At 34.8% G+C, this 24,198-nt stretch overlaps 2 protein-coding genes across 2 annotated transcripts; one reads left to right on the top strand and one right to left on the bottom strand.

Annotated features, from left to right (window-relative positions):
• Nucleotides 1–7,960: 7,960 nt before the first annotated feature.
• On the top strand, nt 7,961–10,036 carry LOC128199566 (uncharacterized). Its single transcript, XM_052889656.1, has 2 exons — nt 7,961–8,309; nt 9,258–10,036. Exons 1-2 carry the CDS (start codon nt 8,132–8,134, stop codon nt 9,986–9,988), a joined length of 909 nt encoding a protein of 302 aa, XP_052745616.1. The 5' UTR covers nt 7,961–8,131; the 3' UTR covers nt 9,989–10,036.
• On the bottom strand, nt 8,315–10,524 carry LOC128199561 (uncharacterized). The gene is made up of 2 exons (XM_052889646.1): nt 10,056–10,524; nt 8,315–9,210 (listed from the first exon to the last, which is right to left on the bottom strand). Exons 1-2 carry the CDS (start codon nt 10,346–10,348, stop codon nt 8,328–8,330), a joined length of 1,176 nt encoding a protein of 391 aa, XP_052745606.1. The 5' UTR covers nt 10,349–10,524; the 3' UTR covers nt 8,315–8,327.
• Nucleotides 10,525–24,198: the final 13,674 nt, after the last annotated feature.

Below are 24,198 nucleotides of genomic sequence, written 5' to 3'. Positions count from 1 at the left end.
GTAAATTGGTGGTAAACAAAACAAAATAAACCTTTGCTGAGTTTGTTGTGGGCTCTTCTCAGACGAAGGCGTGTTTGGAACCCTCGTAATTTTAATTTCAAGTGTTCGACTATATATAATGGTGGTAACCATTAAATTAAATTATGACATAATCCTGACTTCAAACGTGCTTGTAAATTAAGCCTAATTGAAATAAATGAATTTTGAATTTGAATAGAAAAGGTGAAAAAAAAATTTCTTCAAGTAATTATGAAACTTCTTCAAGTAATTGTGATAACAATTATGACACCGATATCGAAGATCTTCAGAACAAGTGTATACTATGCGACGATGATGGCCAGAACAACACACGGTACAGTTGTGTTCAGTGTGGACTTTGGGCTCACGCTAAATGTTCGAGCTGTGAATCGCCTGAAGGTAACATATGCGATTTGTGTCGCTAAATGGCTGACCGGTAATGTTGTCCTGCTTACCGGTATTATATCCATATCGGGCAATGGCAGTCAAAAATTATTTTGTTTTAAATGTTTATAGTGTTGTAATTTTTTAACTATTGATCTCATTGATTGTGCATCGCCTGACATTTTTTTGACTACTTTGCTTTGCGTATGAACTAGACCAAATCTTAACCAGAATTATATAAAAAATTAACTTCTGTGCAAAGGGCACTTTATATGTGCAAAAACAGACTGTCTAACAAGGCTAAACAATAGAAAGTAGCAACAAAACTAAGTAACAACCCAGAATTTGTAATAATAATGGAGTGTGTCCCAGCGTCTGCAAATATTTTGCTCATGCTACAGTTTCGTGAGCAGTGAAAGAAGGCGAAGGGAAGACGGTTTAATTTACAAGAAAAAATATTATCACTTTCTACTTTAACACAAAGCACTAGTAGATTTATTAGAAAAGTTTTCACATTGCCAGCACCCTAAACACTGACTATATTAACTAGAGCCAACATAAAACCTGGAATAAACAAGAAGATTTTTATGCAATTAAAATCTAAATCGGCAGAAATTGCATCGGCAAACGAAAAATTGTGTATTTTAATGTTTGATGAAATGTCTCATGAGACAAACGTGACATACAATGAAAGAAAAGATGGCATAACTGACTTCGTGACCAATAGAACACAAACACAACCGACTTATGCAAATCATGCCCAAGTATTTATGATTAGAGGTCTGCATAAAAAGTACAAGCAACCTGTGTCTTACATATTTTCTGCTGGGACAGCAAAGGGACCAGAAATTAACCAGCAATACTCTTCTTTAAAGCGCCTACATACGGCCCTAAAATCAGTGGCGATATCGGGGCAGGCCCTAGAGCGTACTATAAATTGCCTTGTGTAGACAAATCCTACTCGATTTTTATTTAGTACCCTAAATTTAAAATTGCACGGCGATACGTGTTGCGCTATTCTATTTATTTCAACGAAATCATAGTAAAGGAGATATACCGAGAAGCGTAGACGAAAGTTATTGATTTTGATCTCTTCAGGGATTTATGTTATTTGTGAGTTAAAAACACAAAGAATACTATAACCGCGATATGAGACAGGAGGGAAAAGGCTATTTCAAGTTTTTAATGAAGAGATCAGCGAAGATAGGCATTGGCACTGCCAAGACAACGGCTATTTATTGCTGTTTTGAGAGAGTCGGTGGCATCTCGGATTAACGAGCAATCTGTTTAGAGTATTAGCCAATTTCATCCCTACCACCACCGTTCTGATATCGCCACTGATTTTAGAGCTGTGTGCAGGCGCTTTTACACGTATCAAAGCAGAGTGCATGACGATAGCTTTAATAACGATAACATGTCAGTTGTAATGGCGTCTGATATGTTTGAAAAAAATTGCTTCCCTAAGCTACATTGGGGATTTAGAAACAAATATCTGGTCCACGATCCTTCTAAAAACGAAAGAGAGAGGGGTTACATTTAGGGACACCGCTCACAATGGAGAGTAAGCGACGAAGCACTTTACAGTAAATATAAATTAGAAGTTGTATATTATCATTATGAGCCTATTTTAAGGTCCTTATCCCTTTCGGACCATTCCAATACAATTGTGCGGGTCCATAAAGTCGAGTACAGCTCATTAGATTTATGATAGCAGTGGATGGGCCTAGTATCGTACGATGGTGCAGGGAGTGAACTTTCAACTCCCGCGCAAAGTGGTTTGAGTGAAAGTGGCTTAATTTTTCAAGTTTTTTTTTTCCATTGTTTTTTTTTGTAATGTAAAACTTTAACGTAGCGGCTCTCCAATAAATTGACGAAAACCAAATTGCGTTAGCAATTCTTAATTAACACCTTCCTGAGGGTGGTTGTTGTTGACAATTTCAACTGCCCCATACTGAGGCACTGGGTACACACTCATATATGTGTACCCGGTGCATCAGTAAGGCGAGGCAGATATTTAAATTAATTTTAGCTTTAGTATTAGTATTAGTATTTTGTATTTCGCACTAACATAGATAATAAGCTAATAACTACTAACACTATATGGGTCAAAGGCCTGAAATAAACATATCAACCTTTAAAGGACCATAGATTGGTAAATGAAATAACAAACAGGATACCACAAAGTGACGATAACAATTAAGTGAATATGTGATAACCAACAATGAATACCAGAACCAGAGAATCAAAATAAAGATATTTGAAGATAATAAAGCGGTCGTGAGCCTGCTAGGAGGCCAAATGTTGGCCTTAAAACATTTATTGAATGACGACGAGCACAACACCCTGGCGGATTTTTTGTTGAAGGTAAGCTTTCAGTATTAGCCATTTACAGACATTTCTTTACGAAGCTGCAGTATGCGCCATGTAAGAACTGAGCGAGCCAATAAATGCTGTCTCTTCTGACAGACGAATTTACAGCTAGAGTCTGGCAAGTTATTTACACTTCCATGACATGCGGGCGATGACGGGAAAGATAGCGCAGGTGTGAAATCGTGCGTGCAGGGAAGTGTGGTGCGTCAGTCGTGGGTTTTTCATTCATCGCTACACGCCCCCCGGGCCGCTCCCGCATCCGGAGTGTTTCGAGCGAAGTTGCCAAGCTATACAAGTGCAGATGACCTAACGCGTTGGATACTTACCAAATTCTGCAAGTTCAAAGCAATTATGGAGAGTTAAAAACGGATTGTATTTCATTAAAATATATAAGGAATCTACACAATATCCCAACGATCACAAATTTATGGATCCTGAGGGGAAAAATAAAATCTCGTCATGTCTAACCGGATCTATTTTATGTACATTTTATAATAAGACAAGAGTGCTAGCTAAGGCATTGATGCCATATTAGAACATTATTGTTCATGTATCGTTGGCAATTGGTTGGTTGTTCTCTGCGTGATCGAATCAGAAATGAGGAGATCCGCAGAAGAAACAGTCACTGACATAGCTCAGCGAGTCGCGAAGCTAAAGTAGCAATGGGCAGGCCACATAATTCGAAGAGCCGATGGTCGTTGGGGTCTCAAGGTGCTGGAATGGCGACACCCCGCATCGGAAAACGCACTGTTGGTCGACCCTCCACTAGGTGGAGTGAGGACATCAAGCGGATTGCTGGGAGCCGCTGGATGCTCGCGAGACCGTTTTGTTAGGAATGCAAAAGGACTATGACCAGCAGTGGACGTCCATTCACTGTTAATGATGATGATGGTCGTTGGCAAACGGACGGGCTGCTCCCACGTTATGCATATTATATGGTATTTAGGATGGAGGCGATACCAACAAAACTTATCTTCTCCACAGCGCAGTTTCTCAATTCTATAATAATCAGAGTCAGACATGAAGTCGAAAATGAAGCGTATGAAGAATCATAAAGATTTCTGAACATTTCATGTTCAAATTCGATCGGCTGCACTTAAATTAATAACATAATATGTTAAAATGTTTAAACTCTTTGTTACCCAGGCTGTGTAGATTATATAGGGAACTAACTAAGAAAGACATATTTTGTGATAAGATGTATAAGTTTAAGTCCAAAATAATTAATACTATTAAGAAGAGTTCTTATTAATAATCCGCCTTTCATGTGTCATTGGTTGTGTAACACATGTTTTATCTAATTCTTAGTTTTGTTCTAAGTTTTGCTGTTTTACTTTTGGCTTAAAGTTACTCACTAAATAGACCTTAGAGTTTAGTTGTGAAATTAACAGTTTCCTTTTAATTTTTAACTAATTCCTAGTATTTATTGTTGCTTTTTTCCTTTTTCTCTGTTTTTTAATCGTGTGTGTTAAAAAACTTATATAATAAATTTATGAAAATTCATTATTTTAATTTTTTTTTAACACTTAATTTTTCATTGTTAGTACGACCTACACTTTATGCATGGTGTGGCTACCTTTAAGTTAAGTTATATGTGTTTAAATATTATTTTTTTTAATTCTGTATACATATAATTTTGTTGGTGGTCCAAATAATAAATAAATAAAATGTATGTGAAATTTTAATTTCAACAGTGCGGTTCCCGGTGTAAGAATAGTCCTGCTCCATATCTTACGGTGGATGTCGTAAAAGGCGACTAAGGGAAAACTTCGCAAGTAGGTATCAATATAACACAATGAACGGTACTAGTGTTACCCACATTCCGACAAAGGGCCCACAATCAATGAGGTGTCCATTGAACCGAAAGGTGGCGGTTAAAAAATCCACTTAACTGAGAACTCCCAAGGAGGTTTGACGTCAGCCAAGCGGCTGGTCATAAAATCACTAACCAATACCATGAAAAACATGTCAAAACAAAAGAATGACATATTTGACACCCCACTTAAGTGGCATAAAGAAAAAGAGATGATGATGATTAAAATGTATGTGAAACCCAAAATAATTTCCAGAGTGACGTAAACAAAACCATAATCTTAATTTAGATTTTGTATGCTCGTAATGCACCGAGACGGATTAAAAAAAATATGTAGGTGCAATAAAATTCAAAATTCGTTTATTACACAAGCACTTGGAAACACAAATGTTTTATGTTCTAATACGATTAATTGTTTTTTTTTTAAAAACAATCAAATCTTTCCTCTTTGTAATATTAGTAGGTATAGGTAAGTATAGATAATGCGCAAAGTAAAGTCTGGAGACAAGCTCAAATTATGAATTTTTATTTTTTTTATATACTAAAAAGAACGCATTGCATTTACAATAAGATATATGACAATTACGTCCACATTAAATAACTTAATTCTCATATATTTCCAAAATTTTATGTGAAATATCTCAGCTCCGATATTACTTAGATCTTATGTATGGCCAATACTGGAACACAAATTAAACCTCTTCGCTCTTTACTGGATGTAAAGAAGTTTTTCGAAATACATGCCATTGTTTGGTGTATAAAATTTCCCAGACTAATAATGATTTGGACCAAAAAATATAGAGATATATACCGATTGCAAATGCAATATCTAGGGAACGGTTTTTCTTTCTCAGGACATGTTCCATACCACGAGAAAAAATCAAAAAATCAAAATCAAAAATCATTTATTTCAAGTAGGCTCAGTTTACAAGCACTTTTGACACGTCAGTTGACTATTTGTAAAGATTCTACCACCTAAGGCAGGTTCTGCTGAGAAGATACCGGCAAGAAACTCAACAGTTGCTCTTTTGAAAAAGTCATACAGTATTATAATTTACAATTGATAACAATTACAATTTCTTATAGTTTTATTTCCTGTGTGAAGGTGGAAGCTGATCCAATGGCTTCCAAGCGCTTTTATCTTTAAGGAACTCATCAATGTTCTGGAAACGAATGAAAACTGGAAGCATTACCAACTTCAAATTGACATAAAACTTCAATTCAAGAATGGCTCAAAATATCAAATAGCGTTTGAAGATACTATATTAAAAGCCGAATTATTAGATATCGCCAAAAAAGATAAAAAGACCCATGTACGATACGTCATTAAAGAAATGGCAGCTGAGCGGGGTCTAACAATTTTAAGACTGCCCCCTTACCATTGTGAGCTTAATCCGATTGAATTGATCTGGGCTCGGGTAAAGGGGCATGTCGCTAAAAATAATAACACATCTAAAATTAACGATGACAAAAAACTATTCGAAGAAGGACTTCGGCTGGTAACCCTGCAGCAATGGATTAGCTGAATATCACCCGTTATCAAAATGGAAAATGAGATGTACCAACTCCTCAAACGTTTCAAGCGTGCTTGGAAACCAAGCCTAATTGAAATTTTTGAGAGTTATCTCGGTGACAAGATAAATAATTTTCTGCAAAAACTGAGCCTACTTGAAATAAATGAATTTTTGAATTTAAGGGGCATTTCGCTAAAAATAATAAGACATTTAAAATTAACGATGACAAAAAACTATTTGAAGAAGGACTTCGGCTGGTAACCCCGCAGCAATGGATTAGCTGAATATCACACGTTATCAAAAAGGAAAATGAGAGTACCAACTCCTCAAACGTTTCAAGCGTGCTTGGAAACCAAGCCTAATTGAAATTTTTGAGAGTTATTTCGGTGACAAGATAAATAATTTTCTGCAAAAACTGAGCCTACTTGAAATAAATGAATTTTTGAATTTAAGGGGCATTTCGCTAAAAATAATAAGACATTTAAAATTAACGATGACAAAAAACTATTTGAAGAAGGGCTTCGGCTGGTAACCGCGCAGCAACGGATTAGCTGCATATACGATGTGTATATTCAACGTATTGAACGAATCCAGAAAAAATTTATACGATTTCTTAAATATCGATTTAAACTACCATCTACCATGAGCTATGAATCAGCGTGTGCTCGAATGCACCTACTTCCACTATCTATAAGAAGGAATATTAATGACATCACCTACTTACTTAATATTGTAAATAATTCGGTTGACTGTGGCCTGCTCCTCAGTAAATTATATTTCAGAGTCCCAATTAATACTCATCCTCGATCACATTCAATTTTGTGTAAGGCGTCTGCGCATACTAAATTTAGAAACAATTCTTATATACCTCGGTCATGTCTTTCTTTTAATAAATTGAGATTGACTGACCAAGAAATTGACCTCTTCTGTACCTCGGCTACCACTGCCCGTAAATCACTGGCCACAGAGTACTTTAACTTGTATATGTTAAGCTAGCTTGTTTACTTATCAATTTAGTTTTGTTGTTTTTGTTTTCTCTTTCGACTTTTATATTATTGTATGTCTATTATTATTATCATTATCTCTTTTTTTATATTCAATTATGTTGTTGTGTAAGTATGTTTTCCTTGCGAGCTTGCTATCTAATATGTAAAATTTATTTGCGAAAACTTGTAATTGGCTATAATCTGTTTTCTATGTTGTTACTTTTATTATCTTTCTAAATAAATAAATAAAATGAAAAAATATAACCCGTTATCAAAATGGAAAATGAGATGTACCAACTCCTCAAACGTTTCAAGCGTGCTTGGAAACCAAGCCTAATTGAAATTTTTGAGAGGTATCTCGGTGACAAGATAAATAATTTTCTGCAAAAACATGATATAATTAACAAAAAACAGTTTGGATTCCAAAAAAACCGAAGTACGTATCAATTATTGTGTCAATTTACAAATGAAATCAACGAATATCTAAATAATAAGATGCATGTAATCGTTGTCGTAGTGTTTGTGTATATAAACACCGGTAGTGGGGCAAGGCAGGCAGTCTATCGCTGGCATCGAGAGGAGGCGGACGTGTGCCGCTGGCCATTATAGTGTAGTGGTGAGGCGGTGACTTACTGCTATTACAGTAAGGACAAGGGACCTTACAGTTGTATTCATTGATTTCAGAAAAGCATTCGATATATTGAAGTTTGATATCCTATTCACTAAATTAGAAAAATGTGGAATACAAGGACCCCTACTGGATTGGTTTAAAAACTACCATATCAAAAAAATCAAATTTAGCGTTTGAAGATACTATGTTAAAAGGCGAATTTTAAGACTGCCCCCTTACCATTGTGAGCTTAATCCGATAGGGCCAGGCCACAACTGTGCGTTGCGGCGTCGCATCGCAAAAATCAACGACGCCGCACAACGCATCGTGGAAATTTCCGATGCGCTGCGCAACGTACAAATCTGCGATGCGACAACGCGTTGCCGTTTAGTCGGTGTCCATACTTTGAACGACCTGCACGTGTTTTTTAAGCGATATGGCGGAGTACGATGTCGACCACCTGATATCTTTAATTTACGAACGTCCCGTCCTTTGGGACAAAACTATATCACAATTCAAAGACAAAAATTTAAAAACAGAAGCATGGAGGGAAGTGTGTACAAGTTTATATTCAAATTTTGAGGAGTTAAATACTGTTGAAAAATCAAAAATCGGTAAGTACTTATAAACATTTATATTTTCGTTAACTGCCAACTTAGAGCTCCAATATTACTATTAAAATAATTACAAAATTCGTTTCTGATTATGTTAGCTTCTGTTCTACTTTCATGTGTTGTTTCGTGTAAAATTTGCAAAGAATCGTCAATAATCATTTCTTCAAACGTTTGTGCGCCATCTCGATTCAATACAAAGTTGTGTAATACACAGCATGCTTTTATAATGTCTATTGTGAAATCGTAAGAAACATTAATGGGTCGGTGAAATATGCGCCATTTATTTGCGAGTATGCCAAAAGCGCTCTCAACATATCGTCTGGCTCGGCTCAAACGATAATTAAAAACTCGTTTTTCTATCGATAAAAACTTCCCAGAATATGGGCGCATTATATTTTTTGTCAGTGGTAATCCTTCATCCGCCACGAAGACAAAAGGAATTTCTTTTTGAAAGCCAGGTAACGGTTTTGGCGGAGGTATAGATAATTGACCTTTTTTTAATAAGTCGTATAGTTTTGAATTTTGAAAAACAGTGGAGTCACATTCCTTACCATATGCACCTATATCGACATATATAAATTTGTAATTCGTATCAACAAGTGCTAATAGAACAATGGAATTATAATTTTTATAATTGAAAAATAGGGATCCACTGTGATCCGGGCTCAATATACGAATGTGTTTTCCATCTAGCGCTCCTATACAATTAGGAAAGTTGGTCTTTTTTTCATACTCTTGAGCAATTTGTTCCATCAGCTCTGTTGTAATTTTTGGTAATTCCAACCTTTTAAGAATGTTCCATAAAATACGACAAACAAATTTTACTATTTCTGTTATTGTAGATTTTCCACGATAATATGTGAAATGCATATCTTTAAAAGTATTTCCCGTCGCCAGGTACCTGAAAAAAAAAAACAAAATAAATCATTATTCTTCATATTTTTTTAGGTAACGATGTCATAAAAAAATGGAGAGGAATCAAGGATAATTTTACAAAATACGAAAAAAAATTAAACGAGCAATGTAAATCCGGAGCTGGGGCCAAAAAAATTAAACAATATCATCTATACGACCAGCTCCTATTTCTGAAAAAGAATTTTCAAAATAAAACAACATCAAGTCTTGACGATGAAGAAATAAGACCAAGCACCTCAACCCAACAAAGCCAGCAACCTGTCATGCCACGTTACCAGCCTGCATCGCGTAAAAGAAAAATTGACGAAGACGAATTTGAGAAGAATATTATAGCTGCTTTAAAAACACCTGAAAGTAGACATTTATCTTTTTTTAAAGGAATTTTGCCATCATTGGAAAAATTGAATGATAATCAAACAATAATTTTCCAAAGTCGTGTCCTACAGATATTAACTGATTTACACCAACCATCATACTATCCCAGCCACTATCAAACTTCACAAACATCCGTCCAAGCAAACTATCAAACATCTCAAACAACTGTTCAGACTGGCTATCAAACAGCTCAAATGTCTATGCAGAGTGGCTACCAAACATCCATTCAACGCAGTGCCTTCCAAAGCGGATGCGAAACATCACCGGCACCTATGCAATCGTCTCCACAAACGCCAAGGAATGATGATGTAAATGAGCCAGAACAAATTAATTTCGATGAGGAACTAACAAATTTGACGAATGACACACAATCGGAATACGAGTTTTGAATAACACTAAATTGTGAAAATGATTAAACAGTATGATTATAGTATAAATAGTTTATTTTTTTCTTACCTTATAGTTAATCCCAGCATCTCCAGAGGTTCGATGGGTTTTCTAAATATGTATTTCTTTTGTAAATGAGGCTTTATCAAACTAAGAAGCTCTTCAAAACATCCTACACTCATCCTAAAGTAATCGAAAAATTTAACCTCGTCCACTTTTAGCGCCTCATATTTCCTTTTGAAGTGGTTTCCATCTTTATTCATAATTGTCAGTAATGGGTGCACCCAGTACTTTCTTTTCTGTTTCTTTTTCTTAATACGCCTTAACGCAAGCAGAAGTAGAACACGCGCAGTGCGATCCATGTCTCACTAGAAACTGAAACGTTGGTTAGCGTCTTTACGTACGATGTCGTATGCGATGAAATTTTTGCGTTGCGACATCGCATCGCATAGCTGTGCGATGTTGTTTTTACGATGCGACGCCGCAACGCACTGTTGTGGCCTGGCCCATAGAATTGGTTTGGGCTCAGGTAAAGGGGCATTTCGCTAAAAATAATAAGACATTTAAAATTAACGATGACAAAAAACTATTTGAAGAATGTCTTCGGCTGGTAACCCCGCAGCAATGGATTAGCTGCATATCACACGTTATCAAAATGGAAAATGAGATGTACCATTATAATAATATATTAATTACTATTACTTATCAAAATTTGTAACTGTACAATATAAAAACACAGGTATTAAAAGAAGGTCTCAGCCATATTATTTAATGCAATGTTTGAAACGAATAAATTCATTTTCATTTTTTCACCAACTTCTCGAAAATGAGATGTACCAACTTCTCAAACGTTCCAAGCGTGCTTGTAAACTAAGCCTACTTGAAATAAATGACTGACTGAGTGTTGACAGCGAGTTTGTTGTGGACATCTTCTCAAACGTTTCAAGGGTGCTTGTAAACTAAGCGAAGGCTTAGTTGCATTTTCATCAAAATAACAGATAACAGAGTACATTACATTAGTACAAACAGGGTAATTACATTTGATATGTCCTATATTATGGTGAACCGAAAAATTCAATTTAATGAATGTTTCAATTCATTTTTAATTGTTGTAATCCCTTGTTCATTGTATATTCTTTTATGTGATTCACAAGAGAAGACTGAAACGAAATGTCTCATTTTGAATGTAGACATACAGAAGACAAGCATCTTTTTTGTTGTAGCAGCATGCAGTTTTGCATTTTTGTTAAAACTATCTACACAGACGTATATAGAGAAATATCTTAGCATTCCATGGATCGAGCGGACCCTCGGACTTGTGACTGATGGTGTAACTGTAGGGTAAAGGATGTCTTTGACAGTTAACTAAAACTCATTCTCTGCTCATATTGTTCTACCTGCCTAACCAAATGTGGTAAGATCTAACTAGAGCAGCTTTGGAAAAAAATTCTAATATGCTGCCGTTCTAGTGAAGCCAAGGTCTTTAAGCAAGTTATAGAGATTTTGCTAATAATCCTCTCGCATCTACTTAGATAGAATCCAATTCACCTACTTCTACAGCATACAAACTGATCACATATCCATTTTTAATAACTACATTTAATAGGTCATAATATTTATACACTTTCATACTGTGTTACTGTAGTAAATTAAAAAATACACGAGTTTTAATATATTAATAAACATAAAAAAAATCTGCATTACAGGACTGTAGATATTTTTTTTTTTCAGACATGTGTAACCATAATATGGCAGAAGAAACGAAGGCGCAACAAAGGCACATTTTTAACCCATTGCCTAAACAGTTGCTTAACAGAGTAAAGGCACAGATGACTTGAGACTGAGAGAAAAATTGCTGGCAGCATGCAGATTTCTAATTTATTTCAAAGTTTATATCAATATTGTCTTAAAATTTTAAATTATAATACTGATGTATATATTGTAAATGAAAAAAAAAGTGTTAATATAATAAACATTGTGCAGATATTTTTAAATTTTTTTTTTCTTTTCCACAGACAACTTTATTTTGGACTGCAGACATTTTTTAAGTTTGGCAAAAATACCTCCAAAATGACTTTAAAACTAACATTAAGACATCTGAATTGAAAAAAAGTGTTAATATAATAGATACTATGTAGATATTTTTAAAGTTTTTTTTTTATCCATAGACATGTAACCATAATCAATATGGCTGAAGAAACCAAGGCGCAACTGAGGCGCATTTTTAACACATTGGTTAAAGCACTATCGCTCCACAGCAATTGCCTTGATAAAATCAACAAAGATTCTGTATCTGTGTGAATCAAAAAAATTCAATTTAATGAATGTTTCAATTCACTTGGTTTTGCATTCCTCGTTTATGTATATTCTTCACTTTTTTAATGAAATATTTCAATTCACTTGGTTTTGCATTCCTCGTTTATGTATATTCTTCACTTTTAAGTTTAAATTAATGAAGAACCTGCCTTCCGAACCGGTGGTAGAATCTTTACAAATAGTCAACTGACGTGTCAAAAGCGCTTGTAAACTGAGCCTACTTGAAATAAATGATATTTGATTTTGAAGTTTATGATTAAATATTGTCATGTCTTGTATGTAGACATACAAGACATGACAATATTTTTATTCCCAGATGCACAACTATTTTGTTAATGCCAAAGATTTGTGCATGTATTGCAAATTAATGTTAATATGAATAAACTTATTGTTGTTACTATAGACATTTTTAACTTTTTTCCAGAGACAACAAACATGTTTGACGAAACCAAGGCGCAACTGAGGCGCATTTTTGACCCATTGCTTGAAGCACTATCGATCAACAGAGTGGAGGCAGCAATGCCTTGATAAAATCAATAAAGATTCTGCATCAGTGTGAACCAAAAAATTCAATTTAATGAATGTTTCAATTCACTTGGTTTTGCATTCCTCGTTTACGTATATTCTTCACTTTTAAATTTAAATTAATGAAGATTATAATATAAACAAGTCATTTTGAATGTAGACATACAAGACACTACAATATTTTTATCCCAGGTTACTGCAGACATTTTTTAACTTTTTTCCAGAGACAAGTAACCATAATAAATATGGTTGACGAAACCAAGGTGCAACTAAGGCGCATTTTAACCAATTTTTACCTATTGCAAGACAAATACTTAACAGTGTAGAGGCAGATATGCCTCGATGGAAAAATTCAAGCAACAACTTGAAAAAACAAAGAGCTTTTTAAGTTGGATAAAAGAATACTTGAAATTGCCTAATTTACTCAAGCATTAGAATTGCTCACATCTGCTATAACTATGAATGACAGATAGATTTGTCTATGTCTTTGTAGTGCCTCAAACACAAGATCATGTTACACAGACATCATTCACAGCATTCAGTACTAAAAGTATTCAGTATTATTGGCAACCTATGCTTCCATATTTTTCTTGACAGAGCAGATATACTAGCGTATGACTTGAATCATCCTCTTTATTTTTGTATATGCCAGCACTTGGCAATAAAGCTTGATGGTAAGCAATGATGCAGCATATGGTGAAACACATGTAGCAAGTGGTATTCTGATTTTTTTTTTAATAACTATTGCGCAATCAGCTGCAACAGCTTTAAGCAAATTGCTTGTGGGTACTACATGGCATGTGTAGCTGACCTTCGATTGAAGGCCATGCTAATTTTATTTGTTAATTTTTGTATTTCATTTGTACATTTGTACATTTTTATTATTTTGATTTTTTATTTTCAGGAGATCCCATATGTAGGCGCGCTTTACTCTTCTAACATCTATTGGATGACCGAGGGCAGTAGCAAGTTTGTTTTCATGGGTGTTTATGCGATTTTTTATAGCACATTGATCTGAGTTCAACCTCTTCTTTTACTGTTTTTATGTCAAGATACTCATGTAGTTCCGATATCTTAGTGAAACATGGAGCATTTGTGATGGATTCTGATTACCAATAAATAAATTTCTGCTCTGGTAGTATTATTAAGATTTGAAATATGTATTAGAGCTGGGCCATAGCAGTGGGTATAATTACGGTGTCTTCTCCTTGTTCTTAAAATCTTCATAGTGGTACTTTTGTATCCTGAAGTTTGAGATTACACCAGGTGTTTCAAACTGAATTTTGTTGCCAATATCCATAACTCTATCCATGGTGCTTTACTACGCAGAAACCAAAAACTGTAACATAATTTCTTGGCCTCCTTTTACACAGGTTGCCTGTCAAAATTGAAGTCCTGTTGCCGTACTTCAGGAACTGCAAATAAAAAAAAAATATTGGCTATTAATGTTATAACAAACTACCAATAGTATAACTATGAAAGTACTAAGTCAAATCTATGAAAACACATGCGGGCTTCTGTGGTGCAGCGCATTAACAAAATGGAGGTCCTGGATTTGATCTCCGGCTGGGCCTATTGAGATTTTCTTAATTTGTCCAGATCTGGCTGGTGGAAGGCTTGGGCTGTGGCTAGTTACCACCCTACTGGCAAAAATGTACCGCCAATTAATTTTGTCTTTAAAAAGAATATTTGCCATAACTATATGACCAATATTAAGATTCCACTTCAATTAGTTGGAAAAGACTGTTAGGAGTGAGTATGACAATAGGCAGGGAAAGAACAACCACCCCTCGGTGAAGACTTTACAACTGAACTGTTGAGGCTTTTATTATAACAAATATGAAGTAATAAAAGCTGTGATAGCTCAGTGGATAAAACCTCTACCTCCAATCCCGGAGGGTGTGGGTTTGGATCCAGTACGGGGCATGCACATCCAACTTTTTAGTTATATGCATTTTAAGAAATTAAATATCACGTGTCTCAAATGGTGAAGGAAAAACTTTGTGAAGAATCCTGCCAAATATTTTCTTAATTCTCTGTGTGTGTGAAGTCTCCCAATCAGCATTGGGCGAGCATGGTGGACTATAGACCTAACCCCTCTCATACTGAAAGGCGAGTCAAGCTCAGCAGTGAGCCAAATATGGGTTGATAATGATGATAATGAAAGTAATAAAAAAGATAATAATAGTAAATGGAAGTAATTAAGCAAGCATGGGGTGTAACACCATTAATTTTTCAACTTTACGCTGACAATTTTCACTAATAATTAGCACAAATACAGAACGTTGAACCTACAACCTATTCATCCAAAGCTAAGTATTAAAAGCCCAACTCCATCATAACTATAAACTATTTAAGCAGAAAACACAATGAAATAATTAAAAAATGATAAATTCACAACTAAGTATAGAAGCATTTCTGAATAACACTGATAACTTTCCAAGATGGAAGTTGATGTAAGCCCCCATAACTCGAACGGGACGTTAAGTCACTGGTCCAAGTTATCAACACCATCATATGAACTAAAAGTGATACGACACAGTTTTAATGCTATCCTGCATTGGAAGCACCGGTCAATAAAAAATTTCACACGTTCACCGGCAATTCAGTTTTAGAACAACACAAGGCAACGTATAAGTTTAAGTTAACTAACACTAAAACTAAATCTCTATCAACTTACTTTTTCATGGAGGCATAGGATTGGAGTGACGCGGAAACTTCTGGAAGATTATTGAATTCCTCTTCCTTCTTTTTTCAACCATGATGAAGGTACAACGTAAATACATGTAATTATAACTAATACTTATTTTGTTGGCATGAATAATATCATCAAAAAATACAATTATCCAATTTCATAGTTTTTTTCACCATTTTTCCATGACCCATTCCCAATCCCAAAACAAAAGTCAAAACCCGACCCGAAAGCGAGACGAGAGGCCGGAGGCGAACTATATTCAATGTACTCTATGGGCGAATGGCGATTGGCGATGGCGATTGGCGAAGTCGAAATCGAAACCGGCCGAAGAGCCAGTGTTACCAACTCTCCAAAATATTTATCCCTAAAGTTTGTGTCAAAAACCCCTAAAATCGCCTTAATTATTGAGTTGTCCCCGTAAAAAATATAAATTCATACTTATTTAAAAATAAAATAAAATAGAAATAGACTGTAATATGATTCAAAGTCTTTATTTTATACATAAAATATTACGTCTTCATCAGATTTTTTATCATAAATTGGACACTCATGACGCCACATCGTGGTTGTAGAATTACGTATTAAATGGAACATCAAAGTTTCCAAATACGCGCAATAAATAAGTCGTCGTAACGTTTTTAGTAGGTCGGCATCTGCCGACCAGAGTTGGGTTTTGGTAGGTATTTAGGGGGCGGGGCATATTTGGTAAGTATTAAGGGGGCGGGTTCGATCAAGTTTATTTACCTGGTTGCTGTCAAGTGGTTCAAATCGTTTGTAATATACAGCCAAAGTATCATTAATATAACTATATATAACTAAGCCTAATTGAATTAAATGAATTTTGAATTTTAAATTTCTATATTTATTAGTAAAATAGATAAACATGTAAAATTAAATTTATTACAATGACCACAATTATTGAGTAGTTGTTTAATATTGATTTGTTTAATTTCCCCACAAGTCATGGAATTTTTCAGAAGCTGGCAACACATATTTTAGTTTTTTTTACAAATTGGCTCTGCAGCTCTGAATTCTAGTAATTTTGTTCCTCGCAGGTATAAACATTTTTAAAAACAAAATGTATCTATGGTTCAATTAATCAATTTCAAACTTCAAAGTTACAAACAATCTGTGGTTTCATACAAAATTCAAAGATAAAATTTAAAAAAAAAATTACTAAGGATGAACAAGCAGATAAAATATATATCGATATATAACGAATCGATATTTTTCAAATGTATCGATTATTATATTTTCAAAAAATAGAGATATTTCGATATATCGGTATTTTTTACCCAAGAGGAGACTACCTATTTAATAAGCACCAAAGAATATATTATACTCTTGATAACCACTGACAAAAGTACGTACGTAGTTTTTTATTTATTTATTTATGGTGAGAGTTTTCTCTTTCACGACCCAAAAGTCGGTTTTAATAAACATTCCGTCCTGCGGCCCGCAGGAAAAAGAACATTCCCCTTCAGTTATTTCTCCTTCTTCCTCTATTCCTTCCCCTTCCCCTCATTCTTTGCTGAGTTTGTGTTGTGTTTTGTGTTTGACTATTTGTTGTGGTTAATGTGTGATTTGTTAAATTTAATGTAATAGTGTTGTTTTGTGATTCTTGTGTGTTTTGGTGTGTAATTTGTGTGTTGTGAACAAATACTGTGTCTCCTAAAACTTTGCTTATTATGGTCGAGGTATGAATTGCTGCTTGTTTTTGTAAAATAGTTATATCAATGTTGGCGTCTAGTTTATCTATGTATTTTCCCAAACTTTTAGCCACAACACCTGTTGCACCTATTACTATAGGGATAACAACCGTTTTAGTGTCCCATAATCTACTTACTTCTGTTTTTAACAAATGGTATTTACTGAGTTTTTCTATTTCTTTTGCTCCTAAGTTGTAATCAGATGGTACTGTAATATCAATTAGAAAAGTTGTATTGTTAGTTTTGTCAATATAAATCAAATCAGGCCTATTGTGCGTAACGGTGTTATCAGTATGAACGGGCATTTCCCATAGGATTTTCGCAGATTCGTTTTCTTTAACTTGTGGCTGAATTAAGGTTTCTTTCCAACAAAGGTCAGAAACCTCAATTTTGTGTTGCTTAGCTAAACACCAGTATACGTACTGCACAAGGTTATTTTTTTTTTTTTTATGTATGTACACCGATTACTCAAAGACGCGTGGACCGATTTCAAAAATTCTTTTTTTGTTTGAAACGGTATAGTCCCCATTTGGTCCCATTGCCATCATGTCAAGATCTGACGATGGAATCCTGGAGAAATTGAGGGGAACTTTCGAAAATTATATGGGTGTCTAGTGTGTTCGTAAACTTTTCCATTTAATACTTTTAAGCACTACAATTTCATGAAGGTTTAAAATCGATCTGATGATGGAGCCATAAAACAGACGAGGGAACTCCTCGGCGATTTACAGCAGTTACCTTGTGTTTGGGCTTGATTAATTTGTATTAATGAGAACTTTCCACATAGATAGGTTGTGACTGTCATTTAGGGGTTTGGTGATGAAGACCAAGGACAACTAAGGGAACTCCTTAACAGTTTTCAGTAACCACCTTGTGTTTGGCCTTGATTAATTCGTATTGCTGAGAACTTTCTACCTAGATGAGTTGTGCCTATTATTAGGGGTCTGATGATGAAGACTAAGGTCAATTAAGGGAACCCCTTAACAGTTTACAGTATCTACCTTGTGCTTGGGCTTGATTAATTTGTATTGCTGAGAATTTTGTACCAAGATGGGTTGTGACTGTCATTAGGCGTCTGATGTATTCGTTTGAGATGAAATTTTACACTAAAAATGGAAAAATAATAAAAATTTTGATTAAAAAAAAAGCGCCGCCTTCATACTGATCAGCAGGTAGAATATATTATGATGTTATTTTTCGCTTTTTAGTTTAGTGGGTACGTTTTTAGGTTTTGAAGTCGGTTGTATTTTTTTTTATCAAATTTTTTATTATTAAACCACCTAAACGAGAGTTGAGGATCTATATTTGCCTGGTCCAAAACTTTTTTAGGGAATTGCCCAAGCAATTGCTTACTGCGCCACTTTTCATTTTGTTTTTTTGTTACTGCATCTTTAATTTCTTTTTTAGTATATGTGTCATTATGTGATAACCGTAATTCTGATTCTATTTCTACTGTTTCTTTTATTATTGAATATTTATCCCTATTTTTATCGTGTTTTACTATTTATTTATTTATATATTATAGCCTGGTTATTTATTTATTATTACTATTATTATATATGTATAGTTATTTATATATATATATATATATAATATACATTTTTTATTTATAACCCATCCCATTTCCGGGCAAAGGCCTTCCCCAAACTCTTCCACAGTTTTTGATTTGTCTTTTGGTGCCATGTAGGGCCCATATGCTCTACTAGGTCAACTCTCCATCTACATAATGGTCTTCCTCTTCTTCTCTTGTTATATCTTGGGCACCAAGCATTAATTTCTGTAGACCACCTATTGTCCTTCCTTGAAAAGTACGTACGTAGTAATTACTACTTATTTATTAGGCACTGGTTTCTAAGACCTTCAGTCTTCACTGACAGACCACAAACGAAACGAACGAAACGAAAAAAAAATCTCCGATATATATCGATTATTTTCGGAAAAAATATCGATATTTTGATATATCGAATTTTTTCGCCCAAGCCTGTACTCTGTAGACTGTACTGTAGTCTGTAAATATGTTCCTTGGTCTGTACTCTGTGGTGTACTAAATAAAATCAATAATCATAAAATGGCGTGGCGCACAGGCGCAGAGCCGCAGATGCAGAACCTTAATATCTTTTTAGCCGTTTGTGCCTAATACCGAGACGTCGGATCGGAAACGGAATTCAGACAACGGCGATATTTTGTAATTTGTATTAATTTTGTTTTTTTGTAATATTGTGTTAATAAGGTTAAAGAAATAAAGAATTGTCTAAGAAGGGAACAAAGCAAGTTAAAGTTTAAACTAAAGAATTATTGTGTGGTTATTAATTCAGTAGACACTCGTGTCTACTGTCTAAAATTTTGAATTAATTATTGTCTTGACTCTTGTGTAAATGTATGTATTGTAACTTGTGATAGGTATTATAGTTATTTAGTATTTAGTAGATGTCGAGACACAGCTTTATCTGTTAATCTGTGCAGCTTTCTAAAAGAGGTTTATGATAATCTTCAGTTGTATCTTCTATCTTCAGATGGCAAATTTTTGGCACATCAAAAGCCTAGCAATTGAACTTAATATCTCTACGTCCTCTTGCAAAACATATCGTCGTAAAATGACAATGAGTCCATGTTGGCGTGCCTTCGTTTTGTTTCACACTCTAAAGAGTGGTGATTTGCTGATCAAGTAATGAGTTATTGCTTTTGTATGTGTTCCCTCGCCCTTCGTAACTCGTATTGTTGGTTGTTCGCCCTTGGTTTCTGCGTCATAAGAGTTGTAATATCTCGAAGGTAAAAGGTTCAGACTCTACCGAGAGGTCGTGGTTCAATTCCTGCCTGCTGGACTATTGTGCTCTAACAATCTTTTTTGGACTAATTGCAGGGAAATTTTGGTTATATTTATTAAGATATGGCAAATATTCATAAAAGAAATGGTGGTATCTCTGGCAAATATTTGTTATAAAAATTAAAGTTTAAAAGTACAGTTTCATACATAGTGAAATTTTGATTATAATCGCTTGATTTGAGCATAGTGATTATAGTCATTATTCAGGTAACTAACATAAAATTTTGTTGTTTTTAGTTTTGGTTTTTATCTTGGTTTCTATGTCTGCCTCGTGAAACTTGTTCCTTGTTTGAGTAAAATGATGGTATCTGGATGTTTCATACTTAAAGTGGATTGCCCACCGGCCCATGCAACATCAGCCCAGGGAACCCAGGTACAAGCACTTCATATACTTGTATATGACAAGTATGTGGAGATGATAATATGTATAAGTAAGGACTTGTTTGAATAATTGGCTTAATGAAAGTATTATGATTCCTGAAGAAAAATATTTTTTTATCACTCTTTTAGGGCAAAATGTTTGCCGGTGTACTAAAGCGGTGAAGTAACATTTGAAGCTGTATTTACTAACAGGCTTAACAAACAAACCAATCATAAGTCTTTAAAAAATATTGTAATACTCTGTCATCCATTATTAAAGTTGAATTATCAAGATTTTTTAGATATGAGTTGACGGGCAGTAAGGTTAGGCCTAGGCCTGGGATGAGCATTCCCTTTTTAAAGGTACTGCTTCAGCAATTGTGGTTACTTTTTGGCCAGTAACAGTGAGTCTCGGATCTTAGGAAGTATATTTGGTATTACATCTCCCCAGACATAGGCAGTAGCATTTACTTGGCTTTGTCCTCAGTCCACGCATAAGTTTCTAAAAAAAAAATATCAAAATACTCAGGCTGTATAGTCAAAGATCTTAGCTTGTCCCTGTTGTGGACAAATTAAAGATGAATTGAATATGTTGTAGCAAACTTTTTTTTAAAAAGATTTAATTATTGAAGTAGAATTGTCAAAATTCTAGCCTGGGCCTAGTATAGCCTGGGCCGGGGATGGGCATTCCCCTTTAGACTATAATCACCGGAACCAAGTTCTTCTTTCTTCTAGGCTGTTTCTACACTTGGCCATGTGATTGGCTGTTGTGTTGGTTGTTGTTGTTGTAAGAATGAAGATTAGCAAATACTATGCATTTTCAGATTTTTATTTTATTGTATCAATAAATCAATAAATAAAAAATGATAATTTGAAAATGTGTAGTATTAGTGGTAGTAAAATTGCAGCAAGAATCTGCTGGTGCCAAAACGAAGCTGTCTCTTAAAGTTATATACAGCTTTTTCATCAGGTATAAGTTACAAATACTACACTTTACAAAAAACTACAATTAAAGTCAATATTTATTAAATGTTATTTTATATTATAATTTATATTTGATTGTTAAATAACTACAACTAAAAAAAGTATAATAAATTATACAAAGGCAATTATTCTAGGCTCTCCTTACATATTATCACAAAGTTGTTGCCTATAAAGAAACTTTCACTAAATGCACAAAAAACACTCTTGTGTACTGTATTTTTCATCTCTCATTTATTAGTTCTTTTTTTAAAAATTTTAACAATGTCAATATAAATATAAAATACAAAACACTATTAAAAATTTATAGAAAAAAATCAACCCTCCCGCTGCGGGACATTTGAGTGCCCAAGCAACCGGCGCTCAGGGCTACAGAGTGAGGAACCTCACAATACGCGTCGTCTCAAGAATCACTGCCTTTTGTATTCGAATCTTGATCCAACAGTTAAGCGAAAGCTTCTTAAGGTGTTGGTCGAAGCTTTTCGCTATAAGACCATTGACTGAAACAACTATCGGAACAATAATAGTTGACTCAATATTCCACATGGCGGTAATCTCATGAGCAAGGTCCAAGTATTTTGATACTTTTTCCTTTCCTTTTCAGCTTTAACCAGATTATCGTCATGTGGAACAGTAATATCAACAATTATTGCACGACGCACTGACCGATCAACAAACACTATATCAGGTCTATTGGCTACAATATACCTGTCAGTGATAATCGTTCGGTCCCAGTAGAGCAATGCACTGCTATTTTCAAAAACTGACGCTGGGTCGTACCTATATATAGTAAGGCATCTCAAAATCGATAAGGCAATATTGAAGAGCAAGGGATTATCTTGGCTACTTGATTTTGTCTGTGCAAGTATTCGCCGTTAGCAAGGTGAGAACACCCGGACACAATATGCCTAAGGGAATCCCCAGGACGATGACACGCTCGACAGATGTCTAGAGTGCCATCTTTCATAATGTGTTTCCGGTAGTTTCTCGTCTTTATGACTTCCATAATTGCACAGACCAAACCTTCGGTTTCCCCAAAGAGGTCACCGAATTGCAACCAAGATACAGATGTTATTTGATCTACGTCCGGCCCAGTAAGGGCCTTGTAGAATCGTCCATGCAATTCCTTGCTTGTGTATTATTATTATATTAAAATTAGGAAAGAATATTTATAGTAAATAACTTGTATATCTCAAACTATGAAATGGAAATTTCTACTGCTTTATCAATTCTAAAATGAACAGCTTTTAAGTAAGCATATTCACTGCAAATGTTAACTGTTTCTTATATTGCATGTATGTCGACTGGAATATTAAATCATATTATTGTACTAACTAACTAACAAAAAGAATCCGCTATTTACAGTGTCAAAATTAAGCTGGGTATTAATCAATACTTGATTCCCAGCTTACACCGATAAACCTCTAAAAGTGTCTTCCTTACCACGTGACATTGGCGAAGTAAATTATACCCAGTTTGTGCAACAGCAAGCCATAAAAACAATATTTGAATTGATTATTATGTGTCAAATTAGTGACAAACCCTTATTAAAACTGTCGCTATTCAGTTAGACGTAAATGAATAAAATTTATGTGAAAGGAATACGAATATAGCCCACCTGTTACAACTAATTTAACTGATTAGCCAAATATAGATTTTTTTTTTAGTTGGCCGTGTGAGTTCTCCTTAACTGTCCTAGTTTATGGCCAATTTTCAGCTCTGTATCGTTCGCATAATTTGGGCATGAGTTTTTAAGGAGATTGAGGTTACTCCTTTACGGACAAAGGCAGAGCAATGGTTAGTAGCAATCCTCTGGTCACTAAAGCACTGATCTTTTCTCATTGTAAGTGAAGCTTCCACATAGTTTCTGGTTCACCATTCCAACGTTACCGCTTTGATGCTGGAGTTAGTTGGGACTCTGTTTTCTTGTACGCTGTGGTATTGTGCATTGTCCAGCACGACGACGCTGTTTTGGGGACGAGGGATCAACATATCAGTGGCCCATTTCTCATAATTAATACTGTTCATCAGTCCGTGATAATCAGCTTGAAAAACCACTATCTTTAAAAAGTAACTTTGCACCATTTAAAAAACCCAACCCAAGTTTCGTTCAGAAAATTAATATGTCGATAGTCTTGATAAGGTGCCCAAAACGTTGTATAGAAAGTGGTGTCTTACCAATCGTTTTTGGGCAGCGCACGCAGAAAAATGATCTCCTTTTTTAGAGGTTATCTCCCGAAAAAATGGGAAAAACCTAAGAGAGAGGATATACTAGGATTTCTTGCACTATTTCGCTGATCACTGATCACAAGGCACACATTTTGACACCGCTATTATGTAAATTGGACCACTTGAACCAATTTTCTCGATTTTTTTAGTACGGAGCGACGCGGAAATGGTGTTGTTTCGACGGCGGTCGGCGCGGAACTTTCATTTATGTCTTGAGCAGCATTTTTAATTGGATCATTTTGTTCTGCAAGGTTATTTCTTTTTTGTTTTTTATTTCTTTATATAAAGCGATGACACCAGTTCTGACAAGTCATTCCTATTTTTCTCTTAAAATTGTGTTTAATTTTTCGACGTCCCACAAATACAAATGCATATTTACGAACCTACTTGGATGTGAATCCGAAGTCACGACTTGTTAAGTGCAGTAAAAGATCGACTAAAATTTTTACTGCGTACTACGTGTTTTAAAGACACCTCTTCGTTGAGAGCTCGTGTATAATTTGTCCCCACGCATTGATACAGTACGTAAGAACAGTTTCACACAACAGTGTATACTCATTTTATGGATTTATT

This window comes from Bicyclus anynana, chromosome 26 (genome assembly GCF_947172395.1).
Source record: "Bicyclus anynana chromosome 26, ilBicAnyn1.1, whole genome shotgun sequence".
Classification (NCBI taxonomy): Eukaryota; Metazoa; Arthropoda; class Insecta; order Lepidoptera; family Nymphalidae; genus Bicyclus; species Bicyclus anynana.
The sequence above is the reverse complement of the archived record's forward strand: the minus strand, read 5'-3'. Positions and strand labels throughout refer to the sequence as shown.